This window comes from Schistocerca americana, chromosome 1 (assembly GCF_021461395.2).
Source record: "Schistocerca americana isolate TAMUIC-IGC-003095 chromosome 1, iqSchAmer2.1, whole genome shotgun sequence".
NCBI classification, from domain to species: domain Eukaryota; kingdom Metazoa; phylum Arthropoda; class Insecta; order Orthoptera; family Acrididae; genus Schistocerca; species Schistocerca americana.
Window position 1 is genome coordinate 568,096,846 of NC_060119.1, and position 23,977 is coordinate 568,120,822.

Genomic DNA, 23,977 nt, shown 5'->3' on the forward strand with positions numbered 1-23,977 from the left:
ATTTTTTGCCCTTAATTTTACAAATATTCATATTGTGTAACTGCACACACTGAATAATTACAATATTGTAAGAACCTCTGTTATCAATAAGCAGACTACTCTACATATAAAAATTTTTGTAGTGAAATTCTCCTTTATTTTAATAAAGCTTCTTTATTTAAACAAGCTCTTTACAGTCTTTGTTCTGATTCGCAACTGCACAATAACCTTATAGCCATTTTTCCACTCAGAAAGACAAAACAAATTTATCTTCAATATAAAAATTGTCACAATCACTCAGTTATTTTACATTAACAATGAAGTCCACATATTACACACACAGACATGGTTAACAACAAAAGATCTTTTAATTTTTTTAATGCAAACAATATCAAAATAAAAAGAACGCACGAAGAGAGACTGTGAAAGAGGGAGGGACAGAAGAAAGGAGACGGGGGAAGGGTGAGAAAGTAGGAGGAGAGGCAACGAGTATTTAGATGTCTTACATTATAAGTTACCTTCTGAAAATTAACTGTAAACAAATTTAAGATTTTTATTTTTTAATCCAAATTTATATCAACAGCAAATAAATACTCATGTAAATTTTACACCATATGAAAATAACATTGTGTTCACTCTGCAAAATGTTCAAATGTTATTTACACTTCTGGCCATGCACAACTAAGGTGTCACTTGCAACCAGCACAGATTTATACAAGTTTCTTGGCTTCAAAGAAACTCTTCAAATGGCGCATTTGCCAAGCCCCCATTGCGAGCAAAATGACTGTCTGTGTGATCGACCACCAAAGAACTCGCTGACTGGTGCTCTCACTTGTTTGGCGGAATCTCTCTTCACGAAACTGTAAGTTACATAAGAAACAAAATTGACATGTTACATCTACAATGATATGCTGATGTGTGCTTGCTTCCAAGATATCATTTCAATGTTGAACAGTAAGTTCATTCACTGGGTACAAGTTGTAGCTCAGAAGCCTGTCCACTACTACTAATACTACTACTACTACTACTACATAGTGAATCACTGGCTTTAGTTACACTGCTATTCATATAAAGCAAGGAATCAGAGACACTCTCAAGAGATAAACACATGTCTCATTTTCTTAGAGGCACTATACAGTTACAAATAATTCTTCCACCAGTGATCTTTACCAAAACTTAATGTAGCGTTGCACTTCCTGTCAGATATCAACAAACTGACAGACCAACAAGAAAAATGGATTCAGTTTGATCTTCAGTCATTCATTTCATTGTCTTGTGAAACAATGCCATGAGATCCATTAGAAACAGATAATTAGACAAAATTGTGATGCACGTGTAATTTGTGAAACAGTTTGATGCACACAGTTTTTCATAAAATAGATATTGCTCGCTCTAACATATTGCAGTTGATCCCAAAGTCAACATCTGTCACCAGCAGCTCCCACAAACAGGAAAAATAAGATGACCCCACTACAGGTCATTCAATTTTTTTCATATAATGTATATATTGGCACAGAACTACTGAAACACACTTAACAAAACCATACTTACTTAATTCGCTCTGTGTGACTTAACACTATTGCTGTGATGCAATGTACATAACTTATTACTTCCTCCCACATAGATCTGCCACAGTGATCATGATGATATTGGATGTCACATGGAGAGCTCTACTGACAATCATTATTCCCCTACACCATTTTTAAATGGATTAGGAAAGAGGGGGAAGATAGTGGTAACAGAAGTGCTTTTACTACACATCATAAGGTGGCTTATGGAATAGATATTATAAATACAAAACACTGTACACAAAACAGAACTATCATTTATGGCAAACAGCATCCTTCAATAAACAGTAATTTCATTCAACATGTGAAGCAATTATGATTAACACTAATCTGTAAACTGCAAAAAATTACTCTGAGGAAGTCCAATATGAAAATCACTTCGTTAAGAACTAATGCTTAAATTGAGGCCTTTGACGTGTGTACAGGAAAAAGTGATACTGCTGAACACTAACCTATATAATACAAGTGTGGGGCAGTGTTTTCTTGGAACTGTTTATAGTTTTTGTTTCCTGGAAATGATCTGTAATGCCTCAGTTTTACTATCCCCACATCCCATACTAACTTTACTATTCCCACATCAGAGACTGCTCACAAAACATAAATTTAAAAATTCATCAATATTTGGTCTAGGGAACTATACTGGAGAACACGGTGAAATGAAGTTTCCTAATTTCACAAAGATTCCAAGATAGTAAAAGGTCAAATTGTAATTCTGAACCCCACAAAATATGTTGGAATCACAGCTGTGCGACGCAAGAAGTAACAATACCTTTGATGTGCTATCAGCATTTGTACAACTTTCCGGCAATTCACGGTTCAAACAACTGAAGTTCATATGGAATACCAACGTCTACATCCTACATGGATATTCTGCAAATCACATTTAAGTGCCCAGCAGAGGGTTCATCGAACCCTCTTCACAATTCTCTTATTATTCCAATCTTGTATAGTGCGTGGAAAGAACTAACACCTGTATATTTCCATACAAGCACTGAATAACCTTATTTTATCATGCTGATCGTTTCTCCCTATGTAGGTCGGTGTCAACAAAATATTTTTGCATTTGGAGGAGAATGTTGATGATTGGAATTTCGTGAGAAGATTCCGTAGCAATGAAAAACACCTTTCTTTTAATGATGTCCAGCCCAAATCCTGTATCATTTCAGTGACTCTCTCTCCCATATTTTGCAATAATACAAAATGTGCTGCCCTTCTTTGAACTTTTTCAATGTACTACGTCAATCCTAGCAGGTAAGAATCCCACACCACACAGCAGTATTCTAAAAGAGGACGGACAAGCTCAGTGTAGGCAGTCTCCTTAGTAGATCTGCTACATTTTCTAAGTGTCCTGCCAATAAAATGCAGTCTTTGGTTAGCTTTCCCCAGAACATTTTCTGTGTGTTCCTTCCATTTTAAGTTGTTCATAACCATAATTCCTATTTATTTAGTTGAATTTATGGCCTTTAGATGTGACTGATTTATCATGTAACCGAAGTTTAACGGATTCCTTTTAGCACTCGTGTGGATGATCCTCACTTTTCATTATTTAGGGACAACTGCCAATTTTCGCACCATCTTTTCTAAATTGTTTTGATCTTCTGATGACTTTATTAGTCAATAAATGACAGCGTCATCTGCAAACAACCTAAGACGACTGCTCAGATTGTCTCCCAAATCGTGTGTACAGATAAGGTACAGCAAATGGCCTGTAACACCATATTGGGGAACGCCAGAAGGCACTTCTGTTTTACTCGATGACTTTCCGTCAATTACTACGAACTGTGACCTCTCTGATAGGAAATCACGTAACTGAGACGATATTCCATAAGCACAAAATTTCACTACAAGTCGTTTGTGTGGTACAGTGTAAAAAGCCATCCAGAAATATGGAATCAATCTGATATACCTTGTTAATAGCACTCAACACATCATGGGAATACAGAGCTAGTTGTGTTTCAAAAGAATGATGTTGCCTAAATCCATGTTGACTGTGTGTCAATCGACTTTTTTTTTCCTTCGAAGTAATTCATAATGTTCAAACACAATGTATGTTCCAAAATCCTGCTGCATATTGACATTAATGATATAGGCCTGTAATTTATTGGATTACTCCTAATACCTTTCTTGAATATTGATGCGGCCTGTGCAACTTTCCAGTATTTGGGTACGTATCTTTCGTCGAGCGAACAGTTGTATATGATTGTTAAGTATGGAGCTAACGCATCAGCATACTCCGAAAGGAACCTAATTGGTATACAGTCTGGACCAGAAGACTTGCTTTTATTAAGTGATTTTAGTTGCTTCACTACTCCGAGGATATTTACTTCTATGTTACTCATGTTGGCAGCTGTTCTTGATTCAAATTCTGGAATATTTAGTTTGTCTTCTTTTGTGAAGGCATTGGAAGGCTGTGTTTAGTAACTCTACTTTGGCAGCACTGTCTTCGATAGCATCTCCATTGCTATCGCACAGAGAAGGCATTGATTGTTTATTGCTGCTAACATACTTCACATACGACCAAAATCTCTTTGGATTTTCTGCCAGGTTTCAAGGCAAGTTTCATTGCGGAAACAATTATAAGCATCTCGCATTGAAGTCCACGCTAAATTTTGAGCTTCTGTAAAAGATCGCCAATCTTGGGGATTTTGTGTCTGTTTAAATTTGGCATGTTTGTTTCTTTGTTTCTGCAACAGTGTTCTGACTTGTTTTGTGTACCAAGGAGGATCAGCTCTGTCGTTTGCTAATTTATTTAGTATAAACCTCTCAATTGCTGCTGGTACTATTTCTTTGAATTCAAGCCACATCTGGTCTACACTTGTATTATTAATTCGGAAGAAGTAGAGTGTGTCTCTCAGGAAGGCACCAAGTAATTTTTATTTGCTTTTTTGAATAAGTATATTTTTCGTTTATTTTTGGAAAACTTGGGGGGTTACAATATTCAATCTCGCTATGACAACCCTGTGTTCACTAATCCCTGTATCCATTTTGATGCTTGTTATTAACTCAGGATTATTTGTTGTTAAGAGGTCAAGTGTTTTCACAACCATTTGCTATTTGCATGAGCTCATGAACTAACTGTTCTAAAAAATTTTCAGAGAATACATTTAGCACAACTCCGGATGATGTTTTATGCGTACCTCCAGAATTAAACATGTATTTTTACCAACATATCATGGGTAAATTAAAGTCACCACCAACTATAATTATATGAGTCGAGTACATGTTTGAAATCAATCAAGTTTTCTTTGAATCTTTCAGCAACTGTATCTTCTGAAGTGGGAGATCAGTAAAAGGATCCTATTATTATTTTATTCCGGTTGCCAACAATAACCTCTGCCCATACTAACTCACAGGAACTATCTACTTCAATTTCATGACATAATAAACTACTTCTAACAGCAACACACACACCACCGCCAACCATGTTTAGCCTATCCTTTTGGAACACCGATAGGATCTTCGCAAAAATTTTAGCCGAGCTTATCGCCAGCTTTAGCCAGCTCTCAGTGCCTATAATGGTTTCAGCATCAGTGATTTCTATTAGCGCTTGGAGCTCTGGTACTTTCCCAACACAGCTACAACAATTTACAACTGTTATACCAACGGTTCCTGTATCTACGTTTTTCCTGTGTTCAGGCTGCATCCTTTGTGAATGAAGCCCTTCTTGTGTTTTTCCGAGACCCTCTAACCTAGAAAACTGCCCAGTCCTCAAAACACAGCACCTGCTACCTGTGTAGCCACCTCCTGCATATAGTGGCCACCTGACCTATTCAGCAGAACTCTGTATCAGAGGCGCTTCGGTCCTGGTCCTGTCGACTATGCTGCAAATTGTCAGCTCTGCTTTCATCTTGCAAGCAAGACTGGCAGTCTTTACCACTTCTGTTAGTTGCTCAAAACCAGAAAGAATCTCTTCTGATCGAAAGTGACACACATCATTGGTACCAACGTGAGCCACCACCTGCAGTTGGCTACACCCTGTGCTCTTCATGGCATTTGAGAGGACCCATTCCACATCTGGAATGACTCCACCCGGTATGCACACGGAGTGCACAGTGGTTTTCTTTCCCTTCTTAGCAGCCATGTCCATAACGCACCTAATAGTGGAGCTCCCAACTATCAATAATCCCACCCTCTGTGATTGTCCTCTGAAACAGGGACAAGTGACAACATCTGGCTCAGCAACAGTGTCAGCCACAGACAGCACCTGGAACTTGTTTGTCAGACAAACCGAGGAGGCCTTACATGCGGCCACCTGGGAAGTATTTTGTAACCTGCTGGGCCCCGGGATGACCTCCCATTTGACCACAGGTGAGAGGTTGACCTCAGTGCGAGCAATAACTGAGCTGGCTACCGGTGAAGACCAATCGGAGGACTCAGAAATGCTGGATGTCATTTGGATCCCCACAGCCAGCCCACAACAGTTGTGCCCATCCACTGCAGCCTCAAGCTGTGTAACCATAGCCATCACAGACTGGAGCTGTGAACAAGTGTCACCAACTCGGCTCTCATCTGCAGACAACAATCGCAGTCCCCATCCATACTAAAGACCGTGAAAAACTAAACTATGCAGATAAATGGACTATCGACACCTGCAGAGCAACTCTACTGTAGACACTGATGGAAATGCAAAGCTGTGTCTAATAAATTAGATCAATACGCAGAGATTCAAAAACCTAACTACCGAAGCACTCAGGTGAAACTAAATAATTTGCCCCTGAGTAGGAACTTCTAAAATGTGACAAAATTGGTTTACTTTCTGATGCAAACGAAAACGCGAGAACTTTGGCTATTAAATATTAAATTAAATATAAAAACAAAGATGAGGTGACTTACCGAACAAAAGCGCTGGCAGGTCGATAGACACACAAACAAACACAAACACACACACAAAATTCAAGCTTTCGCAACAAACTGTTGCCTCATCAGGAAAGAGGGAAGGAGAGGGGAAGACGGAAGGAAGTGGGTTTTAAGGGAGAGGGTAAGGAGTCATTCCAATCCCGGGAGCGGAAAGACTTACCTTAGGGGGAAAAAAGGACAGGTATACACTCGCACACACGCACATATCCATCCACACATACAGACACAAGCAGACATATTTAAATATTAAATTAACATGCACAAACTCAAGGAACTAAACTATTAAAGCATACAGATGACATTACAAAATTCGTTCCTAGTTAGGAACTCATAAAAGTCACAAAGTTACTTTCCTGTTGCTGCGTGTGTCTCAGCTGGCTGCTGCTGCTGCCTGACAATATGGAAATGATAGATTGCTACTCACAACATAGAGGGGGCACTGAGTCGCAGACAGTCACAATGAAAAATAATGCCAGAAATATCCATCTTTCAAAGTCCTTCATTACAAACACAACAAACATTACAAACAAACATTACAAACATTACAAACAAAACATTACCATACACACTCACGTAATTATAAGACACACAAACACGGCCACTGCTGTCTCCGGACATTAAGACTGAGGCTGACACAAACCCTTGTAAGGGTCGAAGTGTCAGGCCTTAAGACCCAGAGATGATGGTGGCTATGTTTGAGCGAGTTGTCTTAATGTGAAGGCTTGTGAGCTTTCTACATCTGATACTACGCAATTCATGCTTTATATACAAAATTACTTGAATGCTTATGCACTAGCCTTATCAGCGTATTGTCTACTTGCCCAGTATATGCAGTAATTCTGTATCACACATCATGAAGCTGGGAAAAATTCTTTATTTAGTTGTCCGATAATTTGGTCAGTCCCATCTAATGAAAGTTATATGCACCTTAGTGCTTATTGCTAAAACTTAAACAAGGTACTTGGGTGAACCACATAATAATAGAAAATGTAATAACTTGAGAAGTAATTGATATATTTATTGATTGTACGTTTCTGCATGTATGGTAAATCAATATGTTTTTTTACATACGTAATACACCTAGATATGAGCATAATTAGTGGCACAATAGACATGTAATCTGTATACCACTTCTCTCCAAGTGCTTTTCAACATTGCTGGTGTAACATTTGCAATAACTACACAAGTGCAATGGTGCAGATATGGTAAATCACAAACTGGTGTCTGGTACACTCGATTCTGATAAACCCCACAGAAAAAAATCAAGTGGCATAATGTCTGGGCTTCTATGGAGCCAAGCAACTGATTGATAACAACTGCCAATCCAGCTGTCTGGAAACTCATGATTCAAGAAATCCTTCAACATTCGCAAAATGGCATAGTGCGCCATCTTATTGACAGATTATGTCATGAGGAAGTTGTGGTGTAGCATACAGTTCCAACATGTCTATGTACGTTATTGCATTAACCGCAGGCTCTGCGACAAAGAATGGGGCCTATAATCTTGTCCTCCAACAACGCACACCGCAAATTCGCTTTCGGACAGTCACGTTTGCGCACTGGAGAGGGGATGGGGGGGGGGGGGGGGGTTTCAGTTCCCCATATGTGGAAAATGTGCATGTTTACCTTGCTGGAAATGTGCAATGTAGCCTCATTTGAGAAATGGATGAAATCACTTTCATGCATTTTTGCCAGAATTGCCTCCCTGAATGCCTTCTGTCTTGGCCTTTCTCAGGCTTGATTTTGTGATGAAGTTGCAGTTTTTATGCCTATAGGCACAACCTTTAATGGGCAACATCGTGTGCTCTCAAATGAGATAACTGTAACTGCTTACTTGCTTGTCAGATTGATTTATGAGGACTCCGCTGGATGGATATGTACTGATTAATTCAATAGCAAGCTCTGGAACTCTGTGTTTGGCATGGTGGCCAACATTGAAAGCAAACTCCCAGTTTCCTGAAGCCATTTGTCCCATTTCTTGATTGTTACATAAATGAGGACATCATTAGTTGATCGCAGTCCATACTGTGTAACAGACTTTAGTTCCACAAGAGGAAGCTGCAGAATGCCTTCTGCTGTGGAGTCCACATGGCTACTGACATGCATTTACATGATGCAAGCAGCCACACACATGCACACAAGGATACCAATTGCCGAACAAACAGAAAACATTTAGAGTTACCATACATGTGGAAGCAAACCTCCAATAAATTACTTCTCAAGTCATTACATTTTATATTATTGTATGTTTAACCCAGACACCCAGTATTTACCATAACACAAAATCACATACTGAGATTACTGGCTAGATTGTGATGAAAATTAAATCATAACAAGAAAGTAGAACTGTTTGTTTCGGATCTGTATTTCATTTCTACGGCTGCATGCCATCTTAAACACTAATTCATTTTTTTATATGTATAAAAATGTAACATTATAATATATTGACCCCATCCAACAGTTTTGTCAACCCATAACTCAACACCACATGTTTAGTACCTGAAACAACAGAAGGCAACAAAACTGCTCATTTTAATTGGTAAAAGTAACTCACCCTTTGGTAATTCTGTTCTTTTGCTATCTGCTCAACTTGATCAAGAAGTTGACGAACTCTGAGCTGAATCTCAGAAAGCTTTTCCTTTTGTGCAACATTGGCGTAGTCCACAGCATGTTCTCCAACCTGTATGTCTAGGTGCACCCTCTTAACAAATGGAAAAAGAGAAAAGAAATGAGCTTTATAGCATGGTGTCTATATGATGGTATAGGAAATCAGCTATTGGTATGTCAAGACTAATTCCATTAATGAAAACAGTTCAAGGAAAATGTCATGACTCCAAAATATTTGATAGTAAAGTACAGTGAAAGAGTTCAGAATTTGGATAACTTGCTTGATAATTCCTGATAAACACAGTTTCTCCTTATAATACAAAGAACACTTCTTGTAACGGTCCCCATTTTGGTTTGTTGTGCTTCTTTGTAAAATACTCATGCTTAACAAAAAACATGATGATGAGTCATACAGAGTTTTTTCATATTGGTATCAATTCAACAGATGAGCATGGTTCAAAGCTGTGTGACACAAAGCCTTGCAGGTCACATCTTTAACTGAACACTTCAATCTCTCTGAAAATATGCCAAATGTGTTGCAGTCTGCCATTTATTAATTCACTTTAAAATCCAAATAACTGATAGGCATTACACAATTTTCAACACACAACATCATACCTGACAATATAGCAGAGGTGCTGAGTCGCAAATAGGCGCAACAAAAAGAATCTCACAATTATAGCTTTCGGTCCTTAAGGCCCTCTTCAACAATAGACACACGATATAGTGACCAAATTTGTAGAGCATGAACTGCATGCACTAGGTAGAGAATGCTCCTCCTGCCCCCTGTGCTTGGAAAAACCCAGTCACTGACTTTCAACCTATCTGTGTAGGATGCATGTCGAATTGAGATAGTTATGGAGAATGGTGAGATCAGCATTTTCCTTGGGGTCACATAAGAGGTCCAACCAAATCATAGGAGTGGGTATATGACACAGACACAGACTGAGGCAGTTCGCAAACATCAATGTTTGCAAACCGCCTCAGTCTGTGTCGCCTGGCCATCAAGAGCTGTTGCATAACAATTTGATTCACAGATCCAGTTATATGGCTCCTTCCGTGTATAGCGATTTTGCGACTATGATGTGTGGGGCCTGAAGATGGTATCAATGTAATGCCGAAACTGGTAGCACATAAGAAACTCATAAAATAAATTTCTGCAATACATATGGTTGTTGGTAAATTATTGCATCAAGAAATACATGCCAGCCGTTGTCCCATGGTCCATAATGGATCAACGAAGAGTTTATGCTTGATGTCTTCCCTGACAGCAATGTCATCTTTCAGCAGTGTAATCGTCCATGTCTCTGACCAGGAACCGTGCTACAGTGGTTTCAGGAGCATTGTAATGAACCCACATTGATGTCTTGCCTTACGTAAATCCTATGGAATGCAACTGGGTCACTATCAGTCACCATCTCCATGCAAGCAAATCAGCAGCCTGTTATTTACGTGGATTACACGACCTGTACCTAGACATGTAATGCCACATACCTCCACAAAGCTACCAACAAATTGTTGGATCCCGGATACATAGAATCGGCAATGTATTTTGTTCCAAAGATGTACAAACAAGCTATTAAGCAGGTGGTCATAATATTTTGCCTCATCAGTGTATTTCCTAATAGCTTTGTTTGGTTCTGTATGTAGAAAGAAGGAAGACTGGGTTTAATATTCCATCAACATAGAAGTCATTAGAGACAGAGCACAAGCTCAGATGGTCTCAAGGATGGGGAAGGAGCAATCCCGGCATCTTCCTGGAGCAATTTAGGGAAATCACAGGAAACCTACATCTGGATGGCTGAATGTGGGTTTCAACCATCGTCATCCTGAACGCAAGTCCAGTGTGCTAACTACTATGCCACCTTGCTCAGTAATTCTGTATGTATCCCCATTACCATTTGCTTGAAACTCTCACTAACTGGTTAATTGTTGCCTTCTTTTGTTTAAGATTATCTTTTCTTTTGCTTTCTTCATATCTACATTTTGTAATTTGCAATAGTACCTTTGTTAAATAATTTCCTATTTTGTGTGTGACTGAAAAACCTCCATTTTCTTCTAAGCTGAAGTCGTTATTTTTTTTAATCTGACATATCTGCCTGTTCTTCAAAAAATACTACAATCTACAATTCTGATCTCAGCTTTACTCTGCATCCTGAAAGTCTATGACCCTAGAAATTCTACAGTCGTTTAGGACCATTATAAAACATACAATTTCTCTGTTTGATAAAATGCATTTATGACCTCTGTCATTTATGGTGTCACATCTGAAGCTACCCACTGAATGTTCATTCTAAAGTGTTTGTCCTACTTTCACTTGAAATTCTTCTTATCATTTTTATTGGATTTGCTATTGTTTATCAGATTCAATAATTTTTCTTAGAGGTATTGACATCATCATCAGAATGTCAATATAGTGGTGCACAGACTGGTATGATTGTCACATACTCTTGTTTATTTTTAAAGCAGGTATTGATTTTCAGTCAGATTCTTTCAATATTTGTATCATTACTCAGAATATAATGCCCGATATATTATTATGCTACAATATATTAAACACATCAGATTGTGATGAAAATGTAGTATATTTACTGCACTTTGGAAACCTTCTTATAAGTATGTACAAGAGGTTGCAGAAGAAAAGACAAAAATGCACTCTGTATGAAATTTGTTTTGATAGAAAAGAACTGCATTATTTCTCCATTTACACATTACTTACTAGTTGTGATCCACTGAACCAGCTAGTGCTGTTGGAATACAGGCATATCACATGCTCGCCCGGGGTCTGCGATGTGAATGAAATTCTACCCTCGGAGCTATACACCTACAAAAGAAAGGGCATCTTAAGATTTTTAGACAGTCATGCTGTTCTGGTAAGAAAAACACCAGAAACACTTTCACACATGAAATAACGAGTAGAGGTAATACTATCAACTAACAACTCATGAAATTACTTATCCACTCTAGCTACGTTTTCCACAAGTTGAATGCTCTGTCGAATTCAACAATATGTTCAGTAATAGCCTTTTAGAGTGTAAATGGCAGAAATAAATTGTTGCCTACAATAGTTAATACTGCCATCATCTTTCTGTTTATGTACAAGTTGTATCTCATTCCCACCTAATGTAGCAACAAAATGATGCACTCAGCACAATGTATGAATGAATGAGTGTATACTGCAATCACATCAACCAAGTGAAGCTTGTGTCTCGTAATTACAGCAGCACTGCCCACTGTACCTTTTCTGAGGGAAGTATTTGAAATATTTAGATACAAACATCAAATAAAAATATAAAACAGAAAGTATAACTATTTAAAGTGTGTATTAGTTTCCCCTGCAAATAAGAAATACAAGATTAAAGAAATGCTGCCATTTTTCTAAGCATACATTTTACTCTGGCTAGCTGCACTTTTAAGTGTCAAGAGGAAATTGAGGTTTTATCAACCAGTATTTGTATCAGCAATGATTTGTCCTTGATGCTATGAGGCAGATACGGAGGGTAAGGACACGTCACTCTACACTTGAAAGTTGCGGGGGAAACTGACTATCTCACACAGTGATGTCGAAAAGAGAAGCAGGACTTGCATCTTCCACAGCATCAGCAAAATTTGAAACCGATGTCCAAGGTGAACTAATGCTTAAATCTGTAATGCAACTGCAAAACTTAATTGAAGTTGACTAGTAAATTGGTAGATAATCATAACAGAATCAGAAACTATAGTACAGGGTGCCCAGGCTAACCACATTATAATATACACTGAAGTGACAAAAGTAATGGGTTACCTCCTAATATTGCATTGGATCTCCTTTTACCAGTGTAGTGCAGAAATTCAATGTAGCTTGGACTCAACAAGTTGTTGAAAGTCCCCTGCAGAAATATTGAGCCAAGCTGCCTCTGTAGCCATCCATAATTCTGAAAGTGCTGCCGGTGCAGGATTCTGTGCACAAACAGATCCTTTGATTAGGTCCCATAAATGTTCTACGGGAGTCATGTTGGGTGATGATCTTTCGCTCAAATTGTCCAGAAAGTTCTTCAAATCAATTGGGAACAACTGTGGCCAGTGACATGGCACACTGTCATCAACAAACATTCCATCGTTGTTTGGGAAGATGAAGTCCATGTATGGCTGCAAATGGTGTCCAAATAGCCAAACACAACCATTTTCAGTCAATGACCAGTTCATTTGGAACAGAGGACCCAGCCCATCCCATGTAAAGGTAGCACACACCATTATGGAGTCACCCCCACTTGCACTGTGCCTTGTTGACAATTTGGGTCCATGACTTCATGAGGTCTGCACCACACACGAGCCTGTCATCAGCTCTTATCATCTGAAATTGGGACTCATCTGACCAGGCCACAGTTCTTCAATCAACTAGGATACAACCAACATGGTCACGAGCCCAGGAGAGGTGTTGCAGGTGGTGCCGTGCTATTAGCAAAGGCACTCACTCACATCTGTCGTCTCCATCATATCCCATTCATTAACACCAGATTTCACCAAACCGTCCAAACTGATACATTCATCGTACGTCCCACTATGATTTCTGTGGTTGTACAACGCAATTTTGCTTGTCGCTTAGTGCTTACAACTCTACACAAATGGCACTGCCCTCGGTGGAGGCTGTCTGTCCCTGGATTGTCCGTGGTGCAATGTAATGCCTGAAATTTGGTATTAAGGCACACTCTTGACACTGTGGATGTCAGAATACTGAATGCCCTATAAATTTCTGAAATGAAATGTCCCATTTGCCAGTCTCCAATTATCATTCTGGTTTCAAAGTCCGTTAGTCTATTTCCGTCATGCGGACTTACTCACATCAGACACCTTTTCACTCGAATCACCTGAGTACAAAAGACAGCTCTGGCAATGCACTGCCCTTTTAAACCTTGTGTACATGATAACTACCGCCATTTGTATATGTGCATATCATTTCCAACAATTTTTGTCACCTCAGTGTAAAATGTAATAAGTTGTGATGTAATTGAGGTATTTATTGATGACATGCTTCTACAAGAATGGTAACTCAATTGACACAACAGACATCTAACCTGTACTCCACTTTACTGCAAGTGCTTTGCAACATTGCCGTCATAACATTTGCGATAGCTACACGAATGCAAAGGTACACATCTGGTAGATTACAAACTAATCACTTCACAAGAAAAAAAATCAAGTAGTCAAGTAGCTTAACGTCTAGGCTTCTAGGGGGAGAAGGGGGGGGGGGGGGGGGGGGCAATCGATAGACTACCTGTCCCACTCGAGCAATCTGGGAACTCATGATCCAAGAAATCCCTCAATGCTCGCGAAATGGAATGGTGCACCATAGATTAGCAAAGTAGGTCTTTTTAACAGGACTATTCCTTGTGAGGTAGTTCTTACTGGTCTAGCTTGATGAACTAGTTCAAATGAACTACCCAACAAGTTCACGCAGTTCAGAACTGCAGCCCGAGCTGAACTAAGTGAACTAACGATACGGTTTTGGACTTCTGATCAGACACAGTTTGTACATTTCACCATTAGGCGTTCAGGACTATGGACACTTAGGTCCTGGGAGTGGAGTATACTCACATATCTAGGGACAGGAAATTTATTTGTGCACATTCCAACTTCCAATAGGTAGGGGAAGCAAGGAGACTGCTCTGAACATTTCCTTTCATGGACTAGTTCATTTCAACTAATTTGTTCATGAATTACTCATCCCTAGGGCACCATTTTGTTGAAAGATCACATCACGAGGAAGTTGTGCCACAGCAACAGCTCCAACATGGCTATTTACATTGGTGTGTTAACTGTAGGCTCCATGAAGAACAATGGACCTATAAAACTCTCTTTCAACACTCTACATGGCGCACACACACATTCAGAGCACCCCATGCTGGATGTGTGGAATGTAACCTCATCCAGGAAACAGATCAAATTGCAAACAGCCTCATTTTCATCCATTTTTGTCAGAATTGTCTCCATGAATGCCTTCCATCACAGCTTATCCTCAGGATTTACTCTGTTACAGTTTGTATACAGACTAAATCATGTACTGTCTAACGAGGTAACTATAACTACCTGCTTGCTTGTTGGATTTACTTAACATAGGCTCTGCTGGAAGGACATATGGCTTAATTCAACAGTTGTCTCTGGCACTGTGTGCTTGGTGTGGCGGTCAGACATCAAAAACTAAATCCCGCTTTCCTGAAGCCACTTGTCCCATTTCTTGATTGTTACATTAGTGAGAGCATTGTCAGTTGTCGCAGTCCATACTCTCACTGAAAATCACTTGTACCAGTGTAACAGACTTAAGCTCCACAAGAAAAAGCAACAGAATACCTTCTGTTGTAGAGTCTATGCGGTTACCAATGTGAGTTTACGCAAACAAAGCAGCTACGCACATGTGCAAGTGGTATCAACTGCCAAGAGCAAGAACAAAAACATTTTGTTGAAGCAAACCACCTCGATTACTTCTCTAATCATTACCTTTTATATTATTATATATTTAACGTGGACATCCTGTGTATCACAGAAAAACACATCATTAAAAATAGGGAACTTCAGCAATGCTTCTGTGCCTGATACAGTTTTAAAATATTGTTAGAACATAAATGCTAGAAAATTGCTGATGGAAATTTGGTTTTCCAGTTTCTGATGTTTTACAATAATAATGCTGAGTGTCAATGAAATTTGGTTTCTTGTTTCTTTTTATTTGTAGCATGCCCGGAGTACATTCTACAATTAAAGACTGTAGAAACAATCAAAAATGTGATTATAAACATTATCCTCACATAGTTTACATAGGCTTCTAATTTTTCAGTCTTTCAGGATATAATCAAGTTTATAATTTCAGAACTATCGATGATTCCTTGTAAATGAGATTTTCTTAACAATTACACCCTCAAAAAAAGTAATTATTTTTTATCTGTATGTATGTACCTGTCTGCAATCCTGGTACACATTAAATTCTTGCACCACAACACCATAGCACACTGCTACAGGAGACAAAACAAAGTGGCCTTCTAATTAGTCGGAAAGCAACCACCTCCGCCACACGAATACACTTGGCCTAGAGGCATGCATTGCTTGAACAGTACAAACCTGCCAGCACCAAAGGTGGAAGAGGGAACATGAATGGACGACTTTCATCTATGATATGGCATTGGGCTCTCTTCGTGGACAAATGCACGACTTATCAGAAGCTAGATCACCATCGTCGCACAGTTTGGTGGTGGCCAATTACCAATGTATGTCTCAGGCATACAGTCCCATGTGTTGAGTGGGTAAGTGGTTAAGTCATGTTTTGGGCACTTCTCACTACTCTCAAGAGTAATTGGAGGGATGTGCAGTACCTGAACAGGAACCTGTAACCAACATTACCCTAAAGTAAACATTTCAATGATGGCTTTAACTTTCGAGACAATAACGCATGAAAAACTGCACCCATCTTATAAGTCATCCTCCAGACGGCAGGCATCAAATGAACTGAATTGCCTGCAGTATTCCCGGGTATGAATCCAGCTGAGTACAAGGCGACTGGTTGAATCTTGTAGTGCATAGTTGCACAGATCTTTCTCACAGTGGATGATCTCAAGGAAGGTTGCCATCAAAGAGAGGACCAGCACATCCAGCAGGATCCAATCATGTTGCAGTGCACAGGATGGACCAAGATGGTACTGGATGTTACCCAGCAGCAGATTTTGACTCTTCATGGCTGTACACTTTCAAACCAACAGAAATTGGTTAGTTATTGCTTTGTTTTTATTTTATAGTAAAGTTCTTTTCTAAGGCTTCTTCTTTGATTCCCTGCTGCCCTAGCATCTAAATCCATGCAGATTTGTAGATATGCAACCGGTCTGAAATGTTTTTGGGACTGTTTAGCTTCTGTTACTGCAGAACAACAGTGATGTTCCCAGTCAAAAACTATGGGCAAACCTTTATAAGAGATAAAGCTCTACTGTAAGCTCATCCTGAGAAATATGTATACATCATCATAACACTTAAGAATGTACTTAAGTAATATACCTGCAGTTTTAATTACAACACCTACCAATTATACATGTAAAAAAATTCCGTTTATTGTATAACAAAACAGTGTTTTTAACAGTTAATGCAAGAAGTATAGATGCTTAATAACTTCTTCATCCAAACTTTTGAATTGAAACTTCATATAATGATGTGACCTTTGTGTCTGTATAGTAGATTATTTGACTTACTCTTGATAATAAGACTTTATCATCAGGATCTCTTGCTTCAACATGCATCCCAATTCCTGGACTCGATGGCATAAAACCTCCACTTTTGGGATCATATAATTCAACCTTGTAGTTAACTGAAACAAAATATCACAATCAAACAAATTATAACCAGAGCTGACACCATAAAGCAAAAAATCAATAGTATTTCAGAAATCACTTTGGCAGAATTCCGAATGATAACTCCCACTATTGTACACACTGAGATTGCGCAAAAGGTAGGTAAGGAGAGCATGATCCGCTGCAGTTACAACCAAAGGAAAAAAAAGGAATGGCCTTATCTAAAAATACAATTTTGCCTTTCTCTATTTTTTTGTGGCTTCAGCTAAGAACAATTACAATAATTGGTAGAAACCTTGAAATATTTACAAGAATGGAGCACTAGATTATGGTTTCACATCACAATGACAGCAAGGTCACCACAGACTGAGCACAAATTCTGACTGTACAAGAATGGCAAAGGGCATCAGCCTTTATCAAAGGGAACATCTCAACTCTACCTAAAGTGATTCAGGATACTACCAAAAAAAACCTTAACTCTGGACAGCTGAACAGAGATTTTAATCTCACTCCTCCCAAATACAACTGCAATTCACTACTTTCATTAATACTCGGGAGTGATTTCAAGTCAAAACGCACGAAACGGAAAAATTTGGGGGAGCATATATAACACATGACAGTGGTTTAATCAGAAGAAAGAATAACATCCTATATTGTAAGTTATTTATGAAAATGTGCATGTGCACACACACTAACACATGCGAAATATTGTCCTAACTGAGCCATTCAGAACCACCCGTTGTTGGGGGTCTAGTGAACAACATTAGCCACGAATACATTACTTGAAAATGATATCATATGTTACATAGTGCCTGGAATGTTTTAGTTTGTATCTTTCAGTTTTAGATCTTAGTTGAGAATTTTGTTCACAATGACTTGCTTAGATTTTGTGGGTGGTGGCTCACATAATTTTATTTACTATATCTATATAGGCCTAGTGGAGCTGGTGAGCCTTGAGAACAATGTTTTGGTTTGTATTGCATACTAACTGCACAGGTTTTTATGAAGATGCAGTGACAGACTAATCTGTAGGGTACCCTGATGCCCCTGTAGATTCAAAGGTGATAGTTTGGTTACAAGCATTATAACATTATTTTTTATATGCATTGAGCATGCCATAGTTACATTTATGACCATAATGGAAATCCCTAAATCCCTACTTTCTCATTGTACCTGACTTTTTGAAGTTTTAAATGTGTTAATCACAAAAAAAGAATCCTGTGTAGGTTCTGTTAGACTGTCAATTTATATTTTGCTAATGTTTTCGTACTGTTAGTGATACCATCTGTTCTTCATTTCTTGACGCTTATATCCCAATCGTGTCAATAGTGCCACTGGACTATCAACAAGGTATTGCACTGTTCTAACAGATCACCCATTGCTATTATGGTCTTCAGTCCAAAGACTGGTTTCATGCAGCTCTGCACACTACGTAGTCCTGCTGTGAAAGCCTCTTCATCACTGCCTAACTACTGCACCCTAAATCCATGTGAACCTGCTTACTGTAGTCAAGCCTTGATATCCCCGTCAACTTTTTATCCCCAAACTTCCCTTTACTACCACATTAATTATTCTTTGATGCCTCAAAATGTTTATAAACCAATCTCCTCTTTTAGTGAAGTTGTCATACAAATTTCTTCTCCCCGATTCAATTCAGTATCTCCTAATTGGTCATCCAATCCACCCACCTAACCTGTAGCACCACATCTGCAGCTTTTCCTATCTCGCCTATACTGTCGATGTTTCACTCCCCCCATGTAAGGATACACTCCAGACAAATACTTTCAGAAAAGACCAAACACTTTAAATTTATATGTAGAGAAACAACACATATAGTGACAATGAATCACACTGATACATTACTGGTCTAAGGTGCCAGCTGCAACTGACTGCGGGAACCAATGGTTGAAGTAGCTGAGCAACATAATTTTGAACACAACAGAATGTGTGACCATATTCATTCCATAGTTGATTGTTACTGTCCTTTAAACATACCACATTACTCTTTATCGGAAAAACTTTTCTTCCATTATTACTTAAATATTATGAACCAAATTAGAAACTTGTGATCAGTGAGAGAGCCAAGCAATTATTTTCATTCTGTTTTATTTAAGTATTTGAGAAATCGTACACTTTGCACATACACAGACACATCCTCCAGTTGTATGATGTTGGTTAGCAAATTTTATATTTGTTTCTTCAGTCTTGTAATGTTGCATTTTTCAATTTAGGTTTAGATCCTTACTTAACAGTTGCATACCAATGCTGTATGTTGCACTGGCCAACACCAATGGGAGGGGTCAGCGATTAACCCCACAACCATCACACATTCTCTATCTAGGATAAATCACATTACTTATGTGTTTCCATAATTTTGGCAGATTATAAGATTAAAATGTTGATTATTATTACTGGGAAAGGGTTTCTATGACATTTTTTGTAAAAATAATAGTTTTTTTACATTTACTTGTATTAATTTCACAATTACAAGGATCACTCAGAACACTTTACAATAAGAACTACTTCTTCTTTCTTGTTGCGTGCAGAACTTCCTGCAAAAAGTCAAAGGCTTCATGTACTTACGGTCTTTGCTTCTGGTGCATAAGTAACAGCGTCCTTTCTTTGGCAGATTATGCACAGCTCCATGTGTTACTTTCCGTCGCGGCTCCGTAGCGTTTTTACCTCTGCTCACAGCACCTTGGTTTTGATTACACTCATACCCAAAAGTTGATAACGCTGTAGTGTAATTTGAGTGTAGGCCTACAGCATTTTGAGCGCGTCTTTTCACGTTGAGGTCACAAAGTTCACGAGCAAGATCTTTCAGGTACTCTTTGAGCCTTCGGATAGTTCACCACTAAATTCATCATCTAAACTCTCAAGCAAATTTCTAATTTCTAATTTCTTGGACATTCTGTCAAATGCCACAAAGATATTACCTTCCACTCACCACACTGTTTACCGGTTGTCTGCGAGTGGTGATTGTTGACCTGCTACACCTTCCGTTATAACAAGCGCTATAACTCAACAATGAGAGAAACCAAAAGATGTTCTTCTTGTCGATTGTAGCAATTGTAATTACAATAAATGTCATGTATTTATTAAATAAATTACTGAACACAACAGGAGTTTTAGCCCAAAAACTTTGTTGGGGCCAGTTACGGACCCCAACCATTGGTATGCAACTGTTAATAAACACAGGTGACTTATCTTAAAATACGTAAAGGTCACAGCCTTCAAGCAGATTACCTAAAATACACAAACAGATGAGGGAAGAAAAAATATACAGTTTCACAATGCCTGCTAAAATCTACAACTATGAGGCTAATGCCCTCTCTCTGTGCATACCTCTTGTAGAGTTCTCACACTACAATGTGAGATCCTGTCTGCAGTGATGTGCTCCTTTCAATCTCTGAATTACATTTCAATCAGAATAACATGATTGAGAGCTATTTGTTTAAAGGACAACTATCATAACAACAACCACTCAGGGAATCAGCTTGGTCACACTAGTCATATTCAAAGGTGTCATTTCACTCTCCTATGTCAAGAGCTAGTTATCAAAGTCAGTTACAGACAGCACTTTATGCTAGTACTATAACAAAGTGATTCACTGATACTGTCTGTCTGGTTTCTCTACACGTTTTGTTCATTTTATGTGACAGAATATATTAAACTAACTGCAAAGTACACAGGAAATTGACAAGGCTGTTAGCATCCCCCTAAGTAAACCCAATACTGCTCATTCACAGCGAGCATGTGAACCTACGTAAAACTGGAGTGAACAGCTGTTGCTGCTGCAGCCATGTCTTGTGCATTGGCCAAGGCAAATGTCTTATATTGTCCCCTTTCCAACTGGGATCACTTTGTTATTTTGATCAAGGCTCATCTACTCAGTTTATTAAATGCCTGTAGTTTCAAGTGGAACTTAAGTCATAACGTATCCTCTTATTTTCAGATGGAATGTTCTTGTAAAGCAGAGATTATGTTCCTAAAAATTAATTCTACAGTTCAAAGACCACCACAACACACACTAACACACAAATTTCAATAACTAGGTTTACTATAAATTTCAATTTTTGGCATTTATTCACCTAGAGGAAACTTTAGGTGGTAACATCAGGGTGTGTGTGTAGCTACATTCTGCTGTAGTTCCAGAACTGTAGGGTGAGTAAATCGGTACAAAATGTAGATTAACGGAAACCTCTGATACTCCTTTGCTAACTCACAACCACACTGGCATCTTTCACTGTAGCCAAGGCATCAGCCATTGCTACAGACCAGTATGCCTATGCCATTATAAGTTACATTCCAAAAAATAATACAGGTCTAGACACAAAAGAAATAGGCTATTGTCAATGTTCTGTTCTGTTGTTCTGTTTGTGGACAAATGACACCACTAAAAATAAGTAAAAATACTGCATATTTGGTACTTAGGCTACGCACATTCCTGCCATTAAGCCACGATTGCCTAAGGCCACTACACTACTACATTTAAAAAAAAAAAATTAAAAAAAAAATACAACTAGAGATACAACAAGAGAGTCAGCAAAATGAAGATCACAAAGTGAGTAAACTGTATTTCATAAAATAATGAATGCTTGAAAGATACAGTAACTGAAATAGACCAAGCAGCACAAAAAAAAGATAGTTACATCAATGGTTTTCTCCTCTCTGCACTGCTTAGACATAAAAAAATTTCTCAACTTCCAAAATAACATTCACATCGGGTTAAACTGCAGGTTACTCAGTCAACCAACATTTGTTGGTGTCTGGCAGGCAGGGAAGAGGATGGGAGGGAAAAAGACACTATAAAACCCAAGTCAATTGGTACACAAATCGGCAACAAAGTACTACTACAAATAATGAGATTCATTTTCTTGTGTTCCTGAAAATGAGAAACATCCTTATTTGTTTCATATGGCATATTTTAAAGGCATATACACAATGAAGGATTGAAACATTCTCGACTTAAAGAAGAACCACGTAATCAATATATCTCAAAAGCATTTTACCCTGGGCTTAGTGCAGATCTCTTCCACAGCATTTTTCCCTTGACATAACATAAGCTTCTTTGACAAATTTTTCCTTACTTCCTAAAGTTACCCATATTTGACTGAAGTCTGTCCTAAATGTAGGCTAGATTAAATTTAACAAAACGTACATTATCTTTGTTGGCAGTGTTCACCAACCTATCTACTTAAAAGTTCAGCATTCCAAACTCAAACTAATGAATATTCAAATAACATCAATTGCCGCTTTCCATTGATTTTGAGTACTCCTCACAAAAGATAAATATTAACGTTATTTAAGAAGTATGATTGATAATAAAGAATTGTCTCCGATTCTTAAACACCACTTCTCACGTTTACACAAGATAAAGGAGGGAGAACGATGATCTAAAGAAACAATATTGTATTATACACATTACTAACCTATAACTGTGGTTTCGTCCGGTATTTCTTCAATAAAACACTTGCGCTCAGTTTCACCAATGTGAAAATAAAGACCAAATGTCATCTCACAAAGCATCAAAAATATGCCTAAAACAATCCAAACCACCTTCATGCTTTGAAACGATAAGCACAACCACACAAACTTTCACAGTCACAACACTGGTTTGACTGCCCAAACAGATTCGACCGAAGACAGACCAATAGCTTTACACGTCACTGCAACACGTGTAGACAGCTGACAGCTCCGTGATTATCGTGGTGGAAGTTAAACGTCACGACGAACTTCTTTGAATTGCGGAGACATCCGTTAAAGGGACACTTACACGTTCAAAAATATTGTCAAACAGTCAATATATTAACCGTCTGAGGGCGCGCTTAGGCTATTGTCAGTACTAGAAATATTGACGAGAAGTATTGATGAACGTCAAAATATTCTCGGTACTGTCAATACATACTGTACGTTAAAATTCATGGTGAACCTTCATTTGTCCTTTATTTTGCACAATTCGTTTCGCTACTATTTTCGGCCAAATGGTCATTATAAAGTATAAGCTGGCACGAACGGCTGGACAGTAAAGTCATAATAAGAATTATTTGCTCTTTTGAGCCCACTATAGCAGAAATTTTTTACAGTACCGTAACACATCTTCATCTACATCTACATTGATACTCTACAAATCACATTTAAGTTCCTGGCAGACGGTTCGTCGAACCACCTTTATAATTCTCCCTTATTCCAATTTCGTATAGCGCGCAGAAAGAAGAACACCTATATCTTTCCGTCCGAGATCATTTTATCGTGGTGATCGTTTCTCCCTATGTAGGTCTGTGTCAACAAAATATTTTCAGTTTCGGAGGAGAACGTTGGTGATTGGAATTTTGTGAGAAGATTCCATCGGAACGAAAAACGCCTTTCTTTTCATGATGTCCAGCCCAAATCCTGTATCATTTCTGTGACACTCTCTCGCATGTTTCGCGATAATACAAAACGTGCTGCCCTTCTTTCAATTTTTTGGATGTACTCCATCAGTCGTATCTGGTAAGGATCCCACACTGCGCAGCAGTATTCTAAAAGAGGACGGAAAAGTGTAGTGTAGGCAGTCTCCCTAGTAGATCTGTTACATTTTTCAAGTGTCCTCCCAACAAAACGTAGTCTTTGGTTAGCCTTCCCCACAACATTATGTATGTGTTTCTTCCAATTAAAGTTGTT

General features: G+C 38.5%; 1 protein-coding gene across 1 annotated transcript; it reads right to left on the reverse strand.

Moving 5' to 3' along the window:
• Positions 1-133: 133 nt before the first annotated feature.
• On the reverse strand, positions 134-22,966 carry LOC124625011 (transmembrane emp24 domain-containing protein eca). The gene is made up of 5 exons (XM_047149144.1): positions 22,747-22,966; positions 17,216-17,331; positions 11,731-11,835; positions 8,959-9,105; positions 134-839 (listed from the first exon to the last, which is right to left on the reverse strand). Exons 1-5 carry the CDS (start codon positions 22,877-22,879, stop codon positions 690-692), a joined length of 651 nt encoding a protein of 216 aa, XP_047005100.1. The 5' UTR covers positions 22,880-22,966; the 3' UTR covers positions 134-689.
• Between the last annotated feature and the right edge of the window lie 1,011 nt (positions 22,967-23,977).

Excerpts from the sequence above, each read along its gene's own strand:
- LOC124625011 (XM_047149144.1), bottom strand. The coding sequence starts at position 22,879 with ATGAAGGTGGTTTGGATTGTTTTAGGCATATTTTTGATGCTTTGTGAG. Across the intron at positions 11,836-17,215 it reads ATAAAGTCTTATTATCAAGA|GTGTATAGCTCCGAGGGTAG; the intron begins GTAAGTCAAATA and ends TTTCTTTTGTAG. Across the intron at positions 9,106-11,730 it reads GGTTCAGTGGATCACAACTA|AGGGTGCACCTAGACATACA; the intron begins GTAAGTAATGTG and ends CCATTTGTTAAG.